Source organism: Myiozetetes cayanensis, unplaced genomic scaffold (genome assembly GCF_022539395.1).
Source record: "Myiozetetes cayanensis isolate MyiCay16 unplaced genomic scaffold, myiCay2020 scf21, whole genome shotgun sequence".
Lineage (NCBI taxonomy): Eukaryota > Metazoa > Chordata > Aves > Passeriformes > Tyrannidae > Myiozetetes > Myiozetetes cayanensis.
Genome location: NW_026087423.1, coordinates 2,256,600 through 2,274,474, shown reverse-complemented (window position 1 = coordinate 2,274,474; position 17,875 = coordinate 2,256,600). Strand labels below are relative to the sequence as shown.

At 46.9% G+C, this 17,875-nt stretch overlaps 1 protein-coding gene across 1 annotated transcript in view; it reads right to left on the bottom strand.

Moving 5' to 3' along the window:
- Positions 1-17,875, bottom strand: part of MED13L (mediator complex subunit 13L) — a 163,287-nt gene that overhangs the window by 34,556 nt on the left and 110,856 nt on the right. Inside the window, exons 5-10 of the mRNA XM_050318231.1 lie at positions 11,357-11,502; positions 9,935-10,129; positions 9,376-9,567; positions 5,052-5,214; positions 4,184-4,288; positions 866-1,594 (exon numbers count right to left, since the gene is read on the bottom strand). Of these exons, the coding sequence (XP_050174188.1) occupies positions 866-1,594; positions 4,184-4,288; positions 5,052-5,214; positions 9,376-9,567; positions 9,935-10,129; positions 11,357-11,502 (1,530 nt within the window). The remainder of the gene's footprint in view (positions 1-865; positions 1,595-4,183; positions 4,289-5,051; positions 5,215-9,375; positions 9,568-9,934; positions 10,130-11,356; positions 11,503-17,875) is intronic.

The window sequence follows — 17,875 nt, the reverse complement described above, 5'->3', positions numbered from 1 at the left end:
GGAAGGCCGAGCAAACACCACTGTAATTACCAAAACCAGTGTTCTTATAACTCAAAAACTCTTCCTCAGGTAATTTTTGCTTACACATTTTCACTGACTGCTCTCTCCGCTGCATTTTTTAAATGCATTGCCAGAATGCAGAGGTAATTCTTAGGCTGGCATAAAATAAATTTAAATTCTCCAATTAAAGTTATAAACAAATAACTTCCTTTGCATAAAAGAAAACCTACGTATATAAAAATAAAAACAGAAGGAGACAGCTGAAAATTCCTTAAAATGTAGTTGTTCATGGTCTTCACTGAGGAAGTCAATGTGTGTTAACTGTAATTTTGCTGAAGTGTATTTACAGGAGATTTGCAGCTGCCCCTCTTGGGGTTTTGAGTTTCCATCCTCCAGAGACTGAAGTTACCCAGCAAAGCTTCCACCAAATTCCAAGTGGGGTTACAAAAAGCAGAATCATTCCACACCAAAGGAACAGTTACCACTTGCAGAAGGTGTGGCACAGTGCAATTTTAAACCCTCACCCCTGGGCAAACCCCACTGCAGTGGCTCTGTGGAGCCATAAACAGAATTTCACTCCAAACCGAGCCCTTCTGCAGCTGAAGGTTGCACATCTCAATGTGTATTTTGGTTTTTTTTTAAAAAAAGGACACAAGCTTAAGAGAACTCTTAACATTTGCTCAAATTCTCCGGTGTAGGTCACAAAAAAATTGTATCAGTTCTTATAAGGTTCCACAGAAAGCCAGACGTGGAACAGGAGGTCATCCTGCTGACCATGGGGGTGCAGTGAACCCTCGACTCATCTCAGTGTCAATAAAACAGAGTTTGGCCACGACTAGAGCTCGAAGCCCCCCTGCCCTCTCACCTTTTCAGTGCAGTGCTGTCGGGGTTCACGTCCATCTTGCCGTCATACCTGTCACAGGGCAGCTCCGGCGGCCGGAACTCGGGGTCGTCGCTCGAGGGGACGCTGTAGGTCCTCCACACGTCCCCAGCCTCGCTGCTGGGGGCTGTGCCACAGTACAAGGCTGTCTCACTGACCTCTGCCATCAGAGGTAACCTCTGGCCCACCAGGACTGTCCTGTCATCCAGGCTGGGCAGGGGCTGCAGCTCCAGCCCGCTGCCGTAGAGCGCTGGGTTCACGGGCACGGAGGGGGGGTCCAGGTTCTCTGCTTCCTGCCCCCTGGGCTGAGGGCTCAGAGTTGGGGGCAGAGGGGAGGTGGGGGAATGGGGTGAATCCATAGGATTCATATTAATTTGCTTGCTTGGGTTTCTAGCAGGTAGAGAGAGCGGCTTCTCGTATTTCCTGGAATTCGGGACGTCCAAGGAGGGCTCCATCCCGGCCAATCCCAGTTTCTGCCCCGGCGTGTCCTGCTCCATGCATAGCTCTTCGGTCACAGAGGGCCGGTGGTGAAAGGGCATCATGGGCCTCTTCTGCAGTTTATCTGCTTTCTCCTGCCTCTCGGTGGTTTTGTGCTTTGAGGAGGCAGGAGGGGGCAGTGCCGAGGCTGCCGGCGCTCCCACGCCGAATCCCGGCGGATTTATCGTGGGGGGGCGGCTGGAGCCGGCGGCACAGCGCTGCTTCAACACCTTGTGCCTGCAAGAGAGGCACAGACAACTCAAACAACTCACTCCTGGCCTGTAGGGTCATCTGAGCTCGCGGGAAAACCAAAGGCAAGGCACGGCACTGAGCAAGCTCCTGTCTGATCCCGGTCCTTTAACGGAGCCCGGGATGGTCCCAGCTCGGCTGCAGCTCCTCTGACCCGTAAATGGAAAAGGAAAGTCCCCAGAAAACAGCATTCAAGGGAAAGAGTTCATGTGCATAAAAGCTCAGCTGGAAGGTAATTAACGAAAAAAATCCAAGTTGCTGTTGCTTTCATTGCCATAAAGCAGGTCAGCCTTTCAAACTGGGACTGCTGGGGAGTCCAGCCCTGCTCCTGCTCCCTCCAGAGCAGCAGGAATGGCTTGGGAATGTTCACAGACTCAAACCAGGGCTGGAGGCCTTCATGGCGTTTCCTCCTCCACCTCAGGTAAGGGAAGATAAGCACAAGTCCAGTCCAAAACCAAAACAAACCAACAACAAAATAAAGCACCTTCTACCTAATGATGCATTAATAAATATTTTAAAATATTCAAACCAGAAAAATACAATCTTATGAATGACTTAATATTTTAATATGGTTTTTCAATTTGTACCCAGTATCTTTGAGACTGGGAAGCACAGGACTGAATTTCAGTGTTCCAGGTGCTGCTAAACAGTATTTTCATCATACTGGTGATGTTTTCAGAGAATGTTGTAACTCTGTCCATACTTTTATTGTTCTTTTTTGTTGTTGGGGTTTGGTTTTGGTTTGGTTTTTGTTTGTTTAGTAGTTTATTTGGTTTTATTAATCTAAGCAGGAATCAAAAGACGTGTTGTGCTCAACAGTGAAAGCTGTTTAAAATTAAACAGCATTTCAAAATAAATCACTCCATCCCTGTCCTGGGAACAGTAGGACTACAAAGAACTTTTCAAAACATGTAATAAGCTTTTAACCCATGAAGATAAAGTCCATGATCACAAGTGAAGAGGACTAGATGGGAGAAACCCAGCCCTGTCCAAGGGAACAAACACAACCTGTGCTTGCTGCCCTCTCCTCTGTAACCATCCCTGCTGAGTGGGGCTGTCCTGGCCTTCCATGTGGGCTTGGCTGTTGCCAGGACACAGCAGATGGTGTGTGCTGCAATCACCCCAATGTGGAGCTGATGCCCTGGTACCTGGAGATTTGCCCTCAGCGTGTCCTTGTACCATTTCATCGCCTGAATTCTCCATCACTCCCAGTATTTTCACTGACTACAGAGAAGGATTCCAGACATTCTGCTCTTCACACACCCAGCTGGGTCCAGAAAAGGTGCAGTTTGATGCTGAGCTCCAAAGAGCCCTTGCAGACTCCTGATTTAAGATCATATCTTGACATTTACACAGCACATGGGCTGGGCCCGGCAGTGACTCCAACAGTATCTGTGTGACAGCAGCTGTCCAGTGTCTGCAGCCACACAGGAGATATTTACTGCTGCTGGAAATCAGGTACTGCCTTCATTTTTAAGGACAATGTTTTCATCTGCCCCCTGCCTTGTTTACTAGCTCCAGCAGGATGCAGGTACCACTGGAGGGATGAGAAGACAGAATCAGGCTTCCACTGCCCATTATTGATTCCACTGCCCATTACTGATTCCCCACTCTTTCCAGGCCAAGCTGGACCTCAGTTTTCCACAGGAAACACTTGGCATTCTGACAAAACATTTACCTGTTCTGCATTCCTGAGGGTATAAACACAAGCACCAGGTAATCAGGGGTAAAGGGCTGCAGAAAAGCAACCTTTCCCTGGGCATCCAGCACGGAGTCTCCAGGCTGAACACTCTGCCCTCATATGAGGCACAATCCCTTCATCTCTTCTACACTAAGAGCTTAAGGAACAACTTCTTTAAGTAAAGAGGTTTTTATGACCTATCTTATCAGCAGATGGGAATTAAGGATTTCAGTAGAGGCAGTTTTCCAGGACTGTTTCACAGGAAACCATGGGGTTTTTTTCTAGCCCTGTAACACCTCTCTGATAATTTTAAGAACGGTGGTGCTGGTTTGCCTCTCCTGAGTGGGGAGCACTGGAATTTTAAGCACCCATCAAAGATGACACAATTTAATAAACTCCTCAAGAGTTTGTGTAAGTGAGCTGGGGTTTCTCTTTGATCAGTTGACAGCAGGTGACGATGCTGCAAAGGTTTAGTATTCTCCTGGATGATTTCTGGGGTCATGGCAGACTGACTAGAGATGGTTTTCCATCTTCCTCCAAGCAGGGACAGCAGCACTATCCCTTAATCAGGATGCTCAGAAACAGCCAGTGCCCCTCTTCATTCACAAGCCTTCACCACTCCAGAGGTTACAGCTCTGGAAAGCCTGAAGGATGAGTTCATTAGGAACGAGAACAGTTGGAGTGATCCTAGACTTGAGATGATAATTTTTCCACTTGAACTGACTCCTGCAAGTGACAGTGGTATGAGATGCATATTAATCACCCAAACAGGAGTGATGATCACAGTTTTGATACTGGAATTTCCTCTTGTCTCAGCTAAAACATAACTCCCTTCTGTAAGTGCACCTCTGAACTAAAGAGGGTTCTTCCAAGTGCTTATTCTCCTCAAAGCTCACCTGGAACAAGAACAACTGACTCTTTGGACTGGATCCACAAAATCCCATGAAACAGCATTGTTAGGAACTTCCTCTTCCAAATTTGCAGTTGTAATTTGATTCCTCCTGAGGGAGAGAAAATCATTTTAGCAATCACCACCTTTTGTAAAGCAAAACTTCATAAATGCAGCATGTGCAGAAATTCACTTTGTTCCCCTCAAAGAAACACCTTGACCTTTGAAACAGATGGCAGATCCCTGTACTACTCCTTAGAAGCTGTAGTTTGATTTCTGTGGGAGGAAGGTCCCAGCTCTGCATCAGACAGCTCTGCCTGGAGTCTGAGCACAAGGAGCAAGGGGCAAGCAATGTAAACCAAACCTGGAAATTCTTCTGACTTATCTAATGAGGAAATTGCAGGGAAAAGGGGAAAAATGAAGATTTCAAGCACACCATGCCATGATTTACTTCAAATCTCCAGTCAGAAAGGCCTCTGATACCAACATCAGTTTACCATTTCCTTGCCAACTGAAATTTGAGTCCAACACACGTAATGTAAAGCTTTACAAATATTACCATTAGAGCCCTAAATATCAAATATTTGCTCTGCAGTCACCCAGCTTTCAGTGCAGGAGACAGAAGCTGCAGTCTGAGAGCACCCAGCTGAAGGCACATCCCACAGATGTGCAGCCTCCAGGATTGTCACAATTAGGACACACAACATGGAGTGTCAGGAGTCCTCAGCTGAGCACAGGGACAAACCTTCCCTGATGATGCTCTTCAGCATCAGCAGCTCTGAGTGGTGGCAAAAGAATTCTGTGAGGAATAACTATTATTTTTAATATTTTAACTGTATGTTCTGTCATAAATTAGAAGAGCCACGAGGACTTACTTGGACTGTGCCCTGTTGAGGATGCATTCCTTCCAGACACGGTGAACCATTCGGTTGTGGAATTTGGGAGTAATCTTGCTGGATTTCTTTGGACTGTGGACACTGACTGTGCCCTCCTGCACAGCTGAGTGGCTGACACTGCTCTGGGAGCAGCCACTTTCTCCTGCAGCAGAAACAAAGCATTCATGTCAAAGCTGCTCTTCACAGGCACTCGTGGCATTGTTTCCTGGCAGAAAAGAGCTTTTGGATGTTAAACTTGAATTGATATAGTCTTTGGTGAGTTGTTTAAAAATTAAATAAATTTACTAGTATGGATGGTTCTAAAAGCATCTATTAAGAAAACTAACAATTTATGTAGACTATTTCAAAGCAAGGATCAGTTCTTTACACTCAGCATAAAACCTCACTGAAGAAAGAAAGGATTAGTGTGATCTCTGCTCTGGAGCCAGGCTGGGAGAACTGGGGGGATTCACCTGGAGCAGAGAAGGCTCCAGGGAGACCTGAGAGCCCCTTGCAGGGCCTAAAGGGGCTCCAACAGAGCTGGAGAGGGACTGGGGACAAGGCATGGAGGGACAGGACACAGGGAATGGCTTCCCACTGCCAGAGGGCAGGGATAGATGGGATATTGGGAAGGAATTCCTGGCTGTGAGGGTGGGCAGGCCCTGGCCCAGGTTGACCAGAGAAGCTGTGGCTGCCCCTGGATCCCTGGAAGTGTCCAAAACCAGGCTGGATGGGGCTTGGAGCAGCCTGGGTTGGTGGAAGGTGTCCCTGCCCATGGCAGGGGGTGGCACTGGATGAGCTTTAAGTTCCCTCCCAACCCAAACCAGTCTGGGGTTCTATGCTAATTCTTTATAATATAAGCTGCTCATTAGTATATATAATACACATTACTAACACAGTAGGTGAGGTTCCCAGTATGTATTATCTGTGTTGATGATCAAAGAGATAACAACTATAGATATCACCCCAACAGTCTGAGAGCCTGGAAACCCTTGGTTTGTGCTCTGCCCTTCCCACCTCCCTGCCCGTGCTGCAGGAGCCATTCCAGGGATTGCAGCAGCAGCTGCTCCTTCTCCTGCCGTGCAGTTCTCGTTGAGCACTCCGGCACACCCGGCCTGCCAAGCCCGAGCTGCAGCAGCAGAGGGAGCTTTGGGTCCACCCGGGCCGGGGAGGGGAGAGCCAGGAAGGATGTGCTGCATTTTAACAAGGTCAGCTCGGTGCCCAGAACACTCTGTCCTCCTGCCTGACGCAATGCAAGCGGGAGCTGCTGAAGGCACTCGCTGCTGCTCATCCCTGCAGCCACACGGGCATCCTGCTCCTCTCCATCAGCTGACTGCCAAAACACAGCTTTGAAAGCTGGGCACAAGCTGCCTAACCCTGCATCTTCTTTGGTTCCTCGTGTTATAAATTTATTTCTCCGGTTAGACCTTCCCTGATTATCTTCTTGTAAAGTCAAGCCCCCAAAATCCTGGAGGTGCTGAGGCCTGTGGCTCTAACCATGTCTTTCCCTGGGTTTTAAATGCTCTACAACAATGGGAACTTGACAGATGATCAAAGAAAAACAGGTCAAAAACTTCAGAATTAACAAGTCCATCCTCCTTTGGCAAAGGGGGGGAAGGAATGTGTGTATGAAGACAAACGTAATGTGCACATAAACAAACATCCTGTACTCTGCTATAGAATCCCAGATGCACCATATATGGCAATGGCAGGAGGAAAATAAAAGTATGATGGGTAAAGAACGATAGGAGGGATGAGAGGATAACCAAGGAGCTACCAGGGCTTTCAAGTTACACAGGAGTGTATTAATTACTGGTTTCTGTAATTATCTCGTATTTTCCCACTGTACAGTACAGCAACACACAGCATAGCACGGGACACAACTGCACAGCAGGCAAACCCATTGTGTTCTTGTGCCCTGACACTGATTTCATCCATGGAAATCCTGGCACAGCACTGGAACCCACACAGACATCTGTGCCAGGCAGTGGTGGAAGCAGGGGAGAGCACAAGCAGCCCCTCACTGAGGGCACTGCACAGCCCCCTGGCCCAATCTGGCTCCACTGGGGAAAATACCATACAAAATTGTCCCAACAAACCCCCAAAACCCACCAGGCCTCTGCTGATGGAACTTCTGTAGCTTCCCAGTAGCCAATTTATTGCAACACTTCATTATCCTTCCTCAGAGCAAGTTTTCCCTCCTCTTCAACCTGGTTTTGCTCTGCTCCAGTTTAGGTTCATTGCACCCTGGTTGCAGAGAAAAGCCTGTTCTTTGATTCTCTCCTTCAGACTCTGATTTTCTAGACTAAAGAACCTCAATTCTTTCCATCTTCCCCAAACTGGACAGGGCACTAAACCCACATTTCAACTGGTACTGGGCAGAACTGAAGTGTGGTTCACGTGCCTCAGGCTAACCCAGTTTATTTATCCATTTTTCTGATTCTGGACTGTGGGGCCAGTTTTTCCAATCCATTTCTCCAGCTTTTCAGGGTCTTTTAAAATGGTTTTTGATATAAAATAAAGGGATCCTTTCACTGCTCGCTGGAGAGGCACCCCTGTGATAGGAATTCATATTGCCCTCAAACAATAGCAGAGATCAAACAGAGGCTGTGACTGCCAGATTGGACAACAAGAACACTTTTATATAACTGATAGTTTATAAATATTCAGAAAGAGAATCCCCCTTGTGATATTGTACAAGTTGAAAAATTGAAAAATACAATAGCACTTTAAAACATGCTTTCAATACTTGAATAGAGACTTATTTAAACGTTGATTGTCTTGCTTTTGTTTATTAATTATCTTTTTGCTTATTTTAGCTACCAATTCCCCTGAAAAACACTATTCCAAGCTCACATTCTGCATTATTAGCAGTAAATACTAAATACTTTGATTGTCTTCTGCAGGCACCATTGGCATTCAGTGAAAGGGTGAGAGGGGATGGGCATCAACTGAAATACCAGGAATTCCACTCAAACTTTCTCCTGTGAAGGTGGAAACCACTGGAACAGGCTGCCCAGAGAGGTTGTGGAATCTCTGTCCTTGGAGACACTCAAAACCTGAGTGGACAATGTCCTGAGCAACCCGCTCTGACCCTGCTTTGAGCTGATGGGTCAGGCAAGACACCCTCAACTACCCTGCAATTCTGTTACAATGGGGAGTCTGTAAAGAGTAAATTCAGAAGATAATCTACAAAGGGGAAAAAAATAACTAGCCTTCAAAACACTTTCAGAGAAGAAAAAGAAAATGAGAGCATTTCTTTTTTTTTATCTCAGTTATTTTTTTCTTTATTATCTCAGAAGTTTGCACTCAAACTGATGTTTGACACCTCTGATCCTGAGTTCTCATTTGAAATTGCAGTTCTGAGTTTGTTACAGCATAACCACACCGACAGCCCCTAATCTCGAGGTCCTGTTGCTATTCCAGAGGCTGACAGGTTTGGATACTCATTTTCATGTCTGAGGAGACACAGGATACACATCTACACTTCAACAAGACAAGCTATTAAGGATCTAGTACCCCACATGCCAAGCCAGAACTGCTGTGGATCCATGGAAAAGGACACACTGAATGCCCAGAAAACAGGGAACTGCCTTGCACATACCATGCAGGACTCCATGTGCCACCTGCACGTGATTGCCAGCCTGTGTCAGACCTCCTTTGGGAAGCCCAGCTCCTGCTTACCCATTCCACAGGCTTAGGAATTCCTTTCAGATGGCCTTTGATCAAAACCCAGCTGTGCTGGGCAAAAAGAGCAGCTGGAATGAATGTGCAGGTTTTTATTGTACCTACACAAATGCTTAGTTAAGGGCTGAATTTCTAGTTCTTTATAAAAAGAGCTACTTACTCTTGTATAGAATCACAGAAAGGTTTGGGTTGGAAGGATCTTAAAGCCCATCCCATTCCACCCCCTGTCATGGGCAGGGACACCTTCCACTAGCCCAGGTTGCTCTGAGTTTATCCACCCTGGCCTTGGACACTTCCAGGGATGGGGCAGCCACAGCTTCTCTGGGCAACCTGTGCCAGGGCCTCACCACCCTTACAGGGAAAACAATTCCTTCCCGATATCCCACCTAAATTCCCCTTCTCTCAGGAGAAATTCACTGTGCTCTTGTACCACAAAGAATCAACACCTCCCAACAAGGACACCAACACTTCATAAACTGGCAAATCCTGCCAGTGTGTGTCCTTTGGGGGTGTTCTGAGCCTTGGCTACAGAGGAAGTTCTCCCCTAACCTTCAGCCCACTGCCTGCCTTCCATGTGCCCCTGTTCACGTCCCAGCCCTCACTGCTCAGGACTGCACGCCCCGGGCTCAGTGCTTACCCAGAACAGCCTGCTCCGGAGAGGTGGGGGGAGTGAGCGGCATCCCACAGGTACTGGCAGGATCCTTCACGCTTCCCAGCCCCTGCTGTCCCACATTTACGTGGCCTCCAGCGCTGGCAGCGCTCTGTGACACGGGGATGTCACTCTGGGAGATGAGAACAAAGGCTGAAGGATACACCATCCTCACACCACCTGCAGAGAGAGGGAGGGGAAACCACAAGTCTTGAACACAGTTGATAATATCCAGCAGCCTCAGCTACTTGCACTTGTTTCCAACGTCAATTTGACAAAACTTATTATGTGAAATATAAAAAGAGCTGAGGAATTTCCATACTAATACACATCTAACCCTCTGCAACCAGGACAGAGCTGAAACAAGTAGCTCAGTACTGTGAATAATAGCATGTGGGATACAGGGAGTACAAAAGCTTGAGGCAAGATAACTAGTCAGATGCTCCAGTGTCAAGAGAGCTACAAGAGAATACAGGAAAATTATAATGGCTCTTTCTGATTAATTAGATTCCCCCAAAATCACGAGGAGGAAAATATTGAAACTCACCGACAATGACTTCGACTGCCACGGGGAAATCGTTGTCATAGCCCAGCTCTTCCTCCTCCTTCATGCCTTCCTTCTTCTTCAGCACCATGGGGTAGAAGTACTGCCACTCCTCCATCAGCTTCCGCGTGGCGGGGTCCGACATCTTGTAGGACTGGCCCGTCAGGGTCCCGTTGAGCCCGTAGGGACTCACCAGCACTGCAGGGGAACAGCCCAGCCCTGCAGCAGCTGCGTGGGGACTGCAGCCCTGCACAGCCCCAGCCAGCTGGGGACACAGCTCTGCCCTGGCCACGCTCCTCCATCTGCCCTGGGTGCAAGATCTGGCTCCAGGGACAGCTGCTGCAAAGCTGCTCAGGGTGTGATCCCAAACCTGCACCAGCCCTGCACAGCTGAGCTAACAGGGGCCTTTCTGCAGTTTAGGCCAATAGCAAGTCCCACAATTAATGGATTTCCACTAATTCCAGTGTAGTGAAACAGCATGGAAGGACAGAGGACAGGAACATGAGACTTCCTACAGGTCCCAAGACACGAAGAAGATGCAGTCACAACAAACAAGGAAAACCAGTTGTTCAACAGCAGGTATTTCCATTCACACTCAGTTTTGCCATATTTGACTTGAGAGAGTCATGAATTCAGCTCACTGGAATAAAATCTTCTAGGACTTAAGTGCCTGAGCCTCTGTCAAAGCTTTACATTTAGAAATAAAATGTTTTTCAATAAAGCTTCTATAAATTACTATCTCTATAAACAATCATTTTATATGTCTCTGGGTACAGCATATTTTTTTTTTACTGTATTTTGAACTTTATAAAGATTTCTGCTTTATTTGGTTTGAAATTACAACTTCAGACTGTAGTAAAGAGTATAACTCAATGACTCAAAATCCTGAAGGGTTTGGGTTTTTTTTAATGTAGAGCATCACACTAAAACTGCATCACAAATTTAATAAGCCATTAACTGAATTCTGTAAAATTCTAATTTCTCACACTGGCAAGTAAACAGCCACAGATACTTCAAGTTATTCATTGCTTCTGATACTTTTTCACACCCTTTTTTTTAAGACAGATCAGTAAATAGTTGACTGTACGAATGGAAAGCACTCCTAAGTCAGATCAGCTCAGTATTTGTATTCACGTAGCACTGAAGCTACAGATTCGAACCCAGACATGAAATCAGATCAGTGCACTCACTTCCTTAAATAGTATTTTTAAACAAAAACGATTCATTTCTTTGCTTTCCTTATTCTAAGAATGTACCTTTAAAAGCAGTGTCAACAGGTAGGAACTGCTGGGGAGTTCCCACACCACTGAGGGCTGGTTACAGCATTGAATCCCGACATTTTTCCTTACATCCACAACTTCCTGAGCAGGACCGACCCCAGCGCGGCCCCTGAATCCCAGAGAGCTCCCAGCCCAGCTGCCCTACCTTGGAAGGGCGAGGGGGAGGACTGTGCCATCTGGATGTGCTCCTCAGTGATCAGGTAGATGGGCTGGTGCTGGGCGATCTCCACGCTCGTGCACACGTTGCTTTCCCCGTGCAGGAAGAACGTGAAGGCACAGGACAAGTGTTCACTGCAAGAGAAACAGCTTGGTTAGTGTGGAGAGGGACTCAGAGGAGGCTCTGCGTCCAAATACACACCCTCCTGTCCTGAGGCTCGCTGCTGATTGATAATCAAATATGACAGAACGATCTGTCACTGCACAAATCACTGGCAGTGCTGGCAGCTGTCTCAGAGATGCGTCTTCCGACTGGTTTAAAGTGATAAGTTCATGACAAACAAATGGGACTTTAACCAGGAGCCAAGCAGTAAAAATAGGGGTCTTCAGAAATTCCTCATTCAAGTTCTGTTCAAGGGAACAAAAAAGGGAACCTGAAAGGTGTTTGCCTAACACCTCATGAGAATCTCCTCTAAGGAACATAAAAGCACATGAATATTACAAAATGTTGACATTGGGCTGAGGGGAACCATGGATTGGCCACTGACTATCCAATTAAATGTAAAATGAGTGGTGTTGAAAATGTTGTCACTTCATTCTGCCCATCCTTGCACAGGATGACAGCCTTTAACATAAAAAGGTCATAAGAAATAAAAAAAAGAGAAATCTGATCTAAGATCAAGTGGGGATAATGTCTGCAAAGAGCTCACAGCAGCAGGTCAGCCTTTCTAAAGCAGAGAGCAAAGCTATTTGTAAAGGAGTTATTTCCAACCCCTGTCCTCGGGATATGCCAGAAATCCTGTGGATCCTGCACAATTCCTACAGGGTTTGACTGAGGGTCTTGCTTGGCTGCTGCTGAACTGCAGGGAAAAAAATGCCTTTTGGGACCACAGAGGGGCCCTTTCAAGTCTCCTGCAAAGTGGCCTGGCAGGAACAAACCATGTAACATTCACAGCTACCCATAAACACCGTGAGAATGAGAAACACACACAGTCAGGGGCTGAAGGACAGAAGATCCATGTTTTTGGAGGGAAGGGAATGCATGCCAGGACTTTTGATGGAGAATCATCAACACCAGCATTAATCATTAAGATCAAAGTGTACACAACCAACTGTAACTGCAGGGGAAAAGGTACCCAGACACAGTATTAGCCCCTTCTGCTTTCCTGCAGATAGGCCAGATCAGAGAATAATAGGAATGAACGCTAGTGCTGATGCCCAGCAATAAATACTTCATCAGGGAAAAATGGATCATCTCCAGCACTGGATCCAAACTCAACCAGGCTCAGCTCTAGGAAGAGCCCAACACAACTCCATCACTGCAGTATTTTTTCTTTCAGAGCAGAGCTCCTGGGGCTGCTGTCCCTGCAGCACAAGCACTGCCTGCCCAGCTCAGACTATCCAGCTCCAAGCCCTCTGTCCTGAGTCCTCCCTGGGCTCCCCCACTCGGCTTTGCTGGAGAGGCAGCAATGACAGAAGAGTTAAGCTCCTCTGGTTCCAGCTCTCAGGACCAAAAATAATGAAGATCAAGGCCTGGGGACTTCCTCCATCCCTCCCAAGCTCCTGGCAGATCCTGAGGAAAACGTTTGCTTTTGGTACCACACCAGAATTTCACTCCAAGGAAACGCTGTCAGCACTCTGTGCTGATCCTGCTCTGGAATGTGCTCCCAGCCCCTGACATTCCTGTCTGCAGCACAGCTCACAATTCCTTAAATACCAGGCTGCAGAAATCACTCTCACTGCGAATGTGAGCCACATCTCCCAAAAAATCCGAGTGGAGGACGCTCCCCAAGCTCAGAGCAGCCCGTCCTTCCCCGCAGCCTGAGCACGAGGCTTCACCCGAGCCCACTCTGCTCTGCAGCACATCCAGCACCTCAGACCCAGCCTCCAAAATCACCCAGCCCGGCCAGCTCCTCCCTGGAGCCTCCCAGCATCACCAACACCCCGCTATCCTCACACATCCCCTACTCTGTGCACCAACAAAGGCACCCCAAACCAGCCAAACACAAAATGCAGATCAGACTGGAGCTCCTAAAAACAGCACCACGTTCAGGCTGGTTTGTTGTTTTACTTTATTTACATTTCTTTCAAGCTGGTTCAAAACCTGAGGCTGACAGGCTTTGGAGAAGCCCCCCCACTGCCTCTGGAGGTTTTTAGACACACCCATGTCTGTACTCTCTCTGATCAGATGTTCAAAATATCAGGAACCATCAGAAAGGCACAGGAAAGGGCTTCCAATCTCCCTCCCCTACCCTACACAGTCTGTTGTAACACCTTGACCTGTCAGTTTATTCAGGTACAATCATAAAAAGGTCCCTAACTTTGCACAGCTGCACTGTCCATTCCCTTTGCACGTATTCATGACTTACACAAGGAACAAAGACTGGCCAGAGTCAGGGTTTGGGTCAAAACTGTTACCCAGGGGTGAGGAAGAAAGGACAGAGGTGTGAAGGGCAGCAGAGCACTCTGAGGAAGAGCCATTCCTGATCCAGGGGGGACACATTCCCTAGAAGAAGCTCCAGATCAGAAACCTGGACCAGACTGAAGCGTTTACAGTGCATTGGGAAAACAAATATTGGGGGAATTTAAATTTAATTACTTATACCTGGGGTGTGGTATGAAGTGAAAATGCTCAGCCATGTCCCCATGAATTTCTTTGGAAACATATTTCAGCTGGATTAATTCAGTATTAGCCCCACCAGTGAGAGTTTGAGGGTTTGAATTCCTTGCTTTCCTTGGCTCTTGTCAGGCACACAGCCAGTGCCACCACAGCCAGCAGTTTTCCATGAGAAAATCTCAACACAGATTTAAGTAAGGCCTGCTCTTCTCATCCTATTTTATACAAACTACAACCATTTTAAAAGGCTGCAAATCTGTGACAGCTCCCTGGTCACACTGAGCAGGAACTGTCTCGTTTTTACAGGTACTTGTTCAGAAATCTTTCCTTCCTTTCCAGGTGCCTGATGGTCAGGATGTCACCTTCCCAAATAGAATGTGTAGAACATATACAGAATATATGTTATTTATTAGGGCTGAGGGGTGGAAAATGCTGAGCACTGTGTTCTTCAGCCAGCAGAACACCCTGGCATGCACTTCCAAGAATATTTCCACTACATTCACTGAGACTTATGTGCTAAAATTAAAATAACTGTTGAAACAAAAGGCATCTATTCACAGAAGTGCAAAGAAATAGCAATGTCACATAACCTTTGGCAATAAAAGAAAAGATCTGTGTCCCTCTCCTAAGAATTGCAGGTATTTTTTTCCCCTTGTAACACAGAAAAACCTTCAAATAGAGTGTCAAACCTTCAATTTGGCAGCTTATCACCTGCAGCTGCCACCAACTGCCTTTCAGCTGTTTCCTCTGGGATCTTCATCACCTTAAATAACTTTGGAGATGCCTAAAAACGCAGCTGAATCCCCTGCCAATGTAATATTTAGGACTTCTCACAATCTTTATGAATGTCAACCCCTCAGTCACTATAAATGACTCGAAGAAAATAACACTACATTAAATTTGCTTGTACATATAAAAATCAGATGAGGATTAGGAAAATCTGTGTTCAAACAGCACAACGTTGGCAGAGAAAGGAGAACATCTGAAGCGCTCAGGTATTGTTTCCAGCCGATAGGAGGTTTATATAAGCACCCACTGGAATTCAAGCTGTAAAGAGATTACTTTTAATCACCTCAACGACACAAATGCCAACTTCAAATTGAGTTTGGAGCCCAGGTACCGAAGCAAACCTGTGTACAAAGCCAACCTGTACCTCACAACAGATTTTAAAATACATGACAAACGTGGAAACCAATTACCTCAGGAAAATAATAATAAAACCTGCCAGTAACAACTGCTTTGGGATTTGGGGAAGAACAATCTACAAAAAAACATTAACTGAAGGTTTTTTTCCTTATTAGAGGGACATTTGGCAATAGTTCCACGATGTGAATTCCATCATTATTATTTCAGTGACTGCAATCCCCCCTGCCATGCAATGCACAGTTTCTGATCCCGGTTTGTCCCAAACACTGCAGCCTCCTCACACACCTGGGAAGTGCAGGGGGAGCCACGGGCCAAGACTGACACCGAAGATTCCTTAGGAAAACATGGTGAAGATTCGGGAATCCTATTTTTAGAACCATTTCAAGATGAGTGTTTTTAAATATTGATTTCTCTACAGAGGAGGCTGAGCTCCCTCCCCTGCCTCTGGGCTGCTGGCAGCCTCTTGTTCCTCTCCTTTATTTTATAAGCAACTGTCCACAAGGCCACTGACTCTGGACAATTAATTATGTTTTATGACCAATAAACTGTATTGCTGCTCTAATTCTCCTCAAAATTAAGGCTGGGATCTGAAAGCCCCCAACTCACAGTTACCCTAAATGAGCTTTATCAGGTCTGATCTCAAAAAAGAGGCAACAGCAAGGCACAAGCATTAGGAAAACAGTCACAGCAAATCACTTGTTTGGTGGGGACTGCAAAAAAGAGGGCATGAAAAGGCAGGTTTGGAACATAAGAGTGAGAGTAGAACCAAACAATTTCCTCTAAATTTGTCTAAAGCAACAGCACAGGTCACAGGCAGCAGGGAAAGCTTCTCACACCCACCAGGAGAGCAGAGAGCACCTGGAACTGAGACCAGGCAGCAAACAGGAAAGGCCAGGACACATTTTCTGGCCTTCAGGGGAAATCGCACGTTCAAAAGGTTAAAAATCCCCCAGCTCCCAAAAAAAGAGGCATTGCCCGCAGTGATTCCCAGGCACTCCCTGGGAAGAGGGCTGGCTGCACTGCTCCCAGGCAGGCAGGAGCATCCAGGAGAGGCAGCAGGATGAGGGCAGGGCAGGTCTGGACAGCAGGGCCTGGCTGGTGGGACAAGCAATGCCCACAGAGTCTGAGAGGTGAGACATTCACATGGCACTTGTGCCTGTCAGTACCCCATGAGGTACCCTCTGCCCACCAGCTGGAACTTGAACCCTGCCCAGGCTGCAATCAGACAAAGGGAGGTATTCAGGACAGCTCTGGCCGTTCACAACACGCAGTCAAGAACCACAGCACAACTGGGAACAGTTTCTGCAGACACCACAACTAAACCAAAAATGAAAGCATTTCCAGACATGGCCAATTCCAGAGTCTTCTGGATGCAGCAGCCTCCCAACAAACGGGCAGGCAGCACAAAAACCCACTCCTGCCCTAGGATGGAGCCCTCACAGTGGGGTCTGTGCCTCAGACAGATCCACACTCAAACATGGGAAACACCAACCTGGAAACCCCTGCTGCTCTGTCACCCCAAACATTCACCCCTGGACACCAGAGACTCAGTGCCACCCTGGACTCAGCATTTTCTGTGTGCTGGAACTGCAGGCAGGGCTGGGCACTGCCCTGCCTCCAGCTGGAGCTTGTTCCAGGGCTAGGGATTGTCCCAGGGAAAGAAAAACCATCTGAACCCAGGTGTGGCAATTATTTCCCTGTATCACAGGGCCTGAAATATCTTTTCTTCATCATGAGCAGCAGTGTCACAAGGGAAACTGATACTTGGTGACACAGGAAAACCCAGGCCTGTGAATAATTGTATTTATAAATCCTTATAAATCTCACGTATCCTGTTGTAGGTTTTTTTAATGTATGAGATGCATATGCGGAATTTTGGTAGAAACACGAAGTGCCCTCAGTGTTTTGGCAGTGGGTGAGTAAAGCACCGAGGTCCCAGTTTCCCAGCACAGCAGGCACTCAGATGGCATTATCTCAACACTTGCTGTGTTACCTCCACACTCGCTCAGCTGTCACCAGCAGAGCCCCCTGCCAAGGCTGGGACGTGGCTCACCGAGGGGATTCTCTCCTGATCCCATCTCCAGCAAGCTCCCATCCTTCCCTTGGTTCCAATTCATGGATGTAGGGCCAGGATGACCTGCCAGCCCCGAGGGACACTGGGGTTTATTCCCTGAGTGCAGAGGGAACGTGTCCTGCAGTGACACCCATCCCCTCCCCGCCCTGATACCTACACCTCAAAAGAAACGAGTGTATTTTTGCAGTACATGACAGCAGAGCTTAATATTTGGCTTTTATGGATGGATAATTTGAATTTCCAAGGAGCTCCTCCATTTTACTGGCACTGTGAGAGTTCCTTCCACGTACAACTGAAGTAGTTTTGCTCCTGTGATCCTCAGTGAAGTAACTCACCATACCAGGGGAAAATCTCCCATAGACATTGACAACAAACCCCTTATTTCTCTGTATTAAATAAGTGTTGCATGTTGAGCATGGAAATTAATTGGTTTATTATTGGCTGCACATGTGCATTTAATGTGGCCTGTCAGAATATGCTGTGCTGAGCTAAAGCTGCTTCTCATGACTTTTAAGATGAACTGAAGTCATTCCCAGACTGCTGAAGAAATAATCCAAAATACACAACCCTGAATAACTAAATCAGGCAGGAGGCTGCCATGGCCACTGATATATATTTGTTTTCTCTGCTCTTGATATCATTTAATAACAAAGGCAACGTGGAGTAAAAGC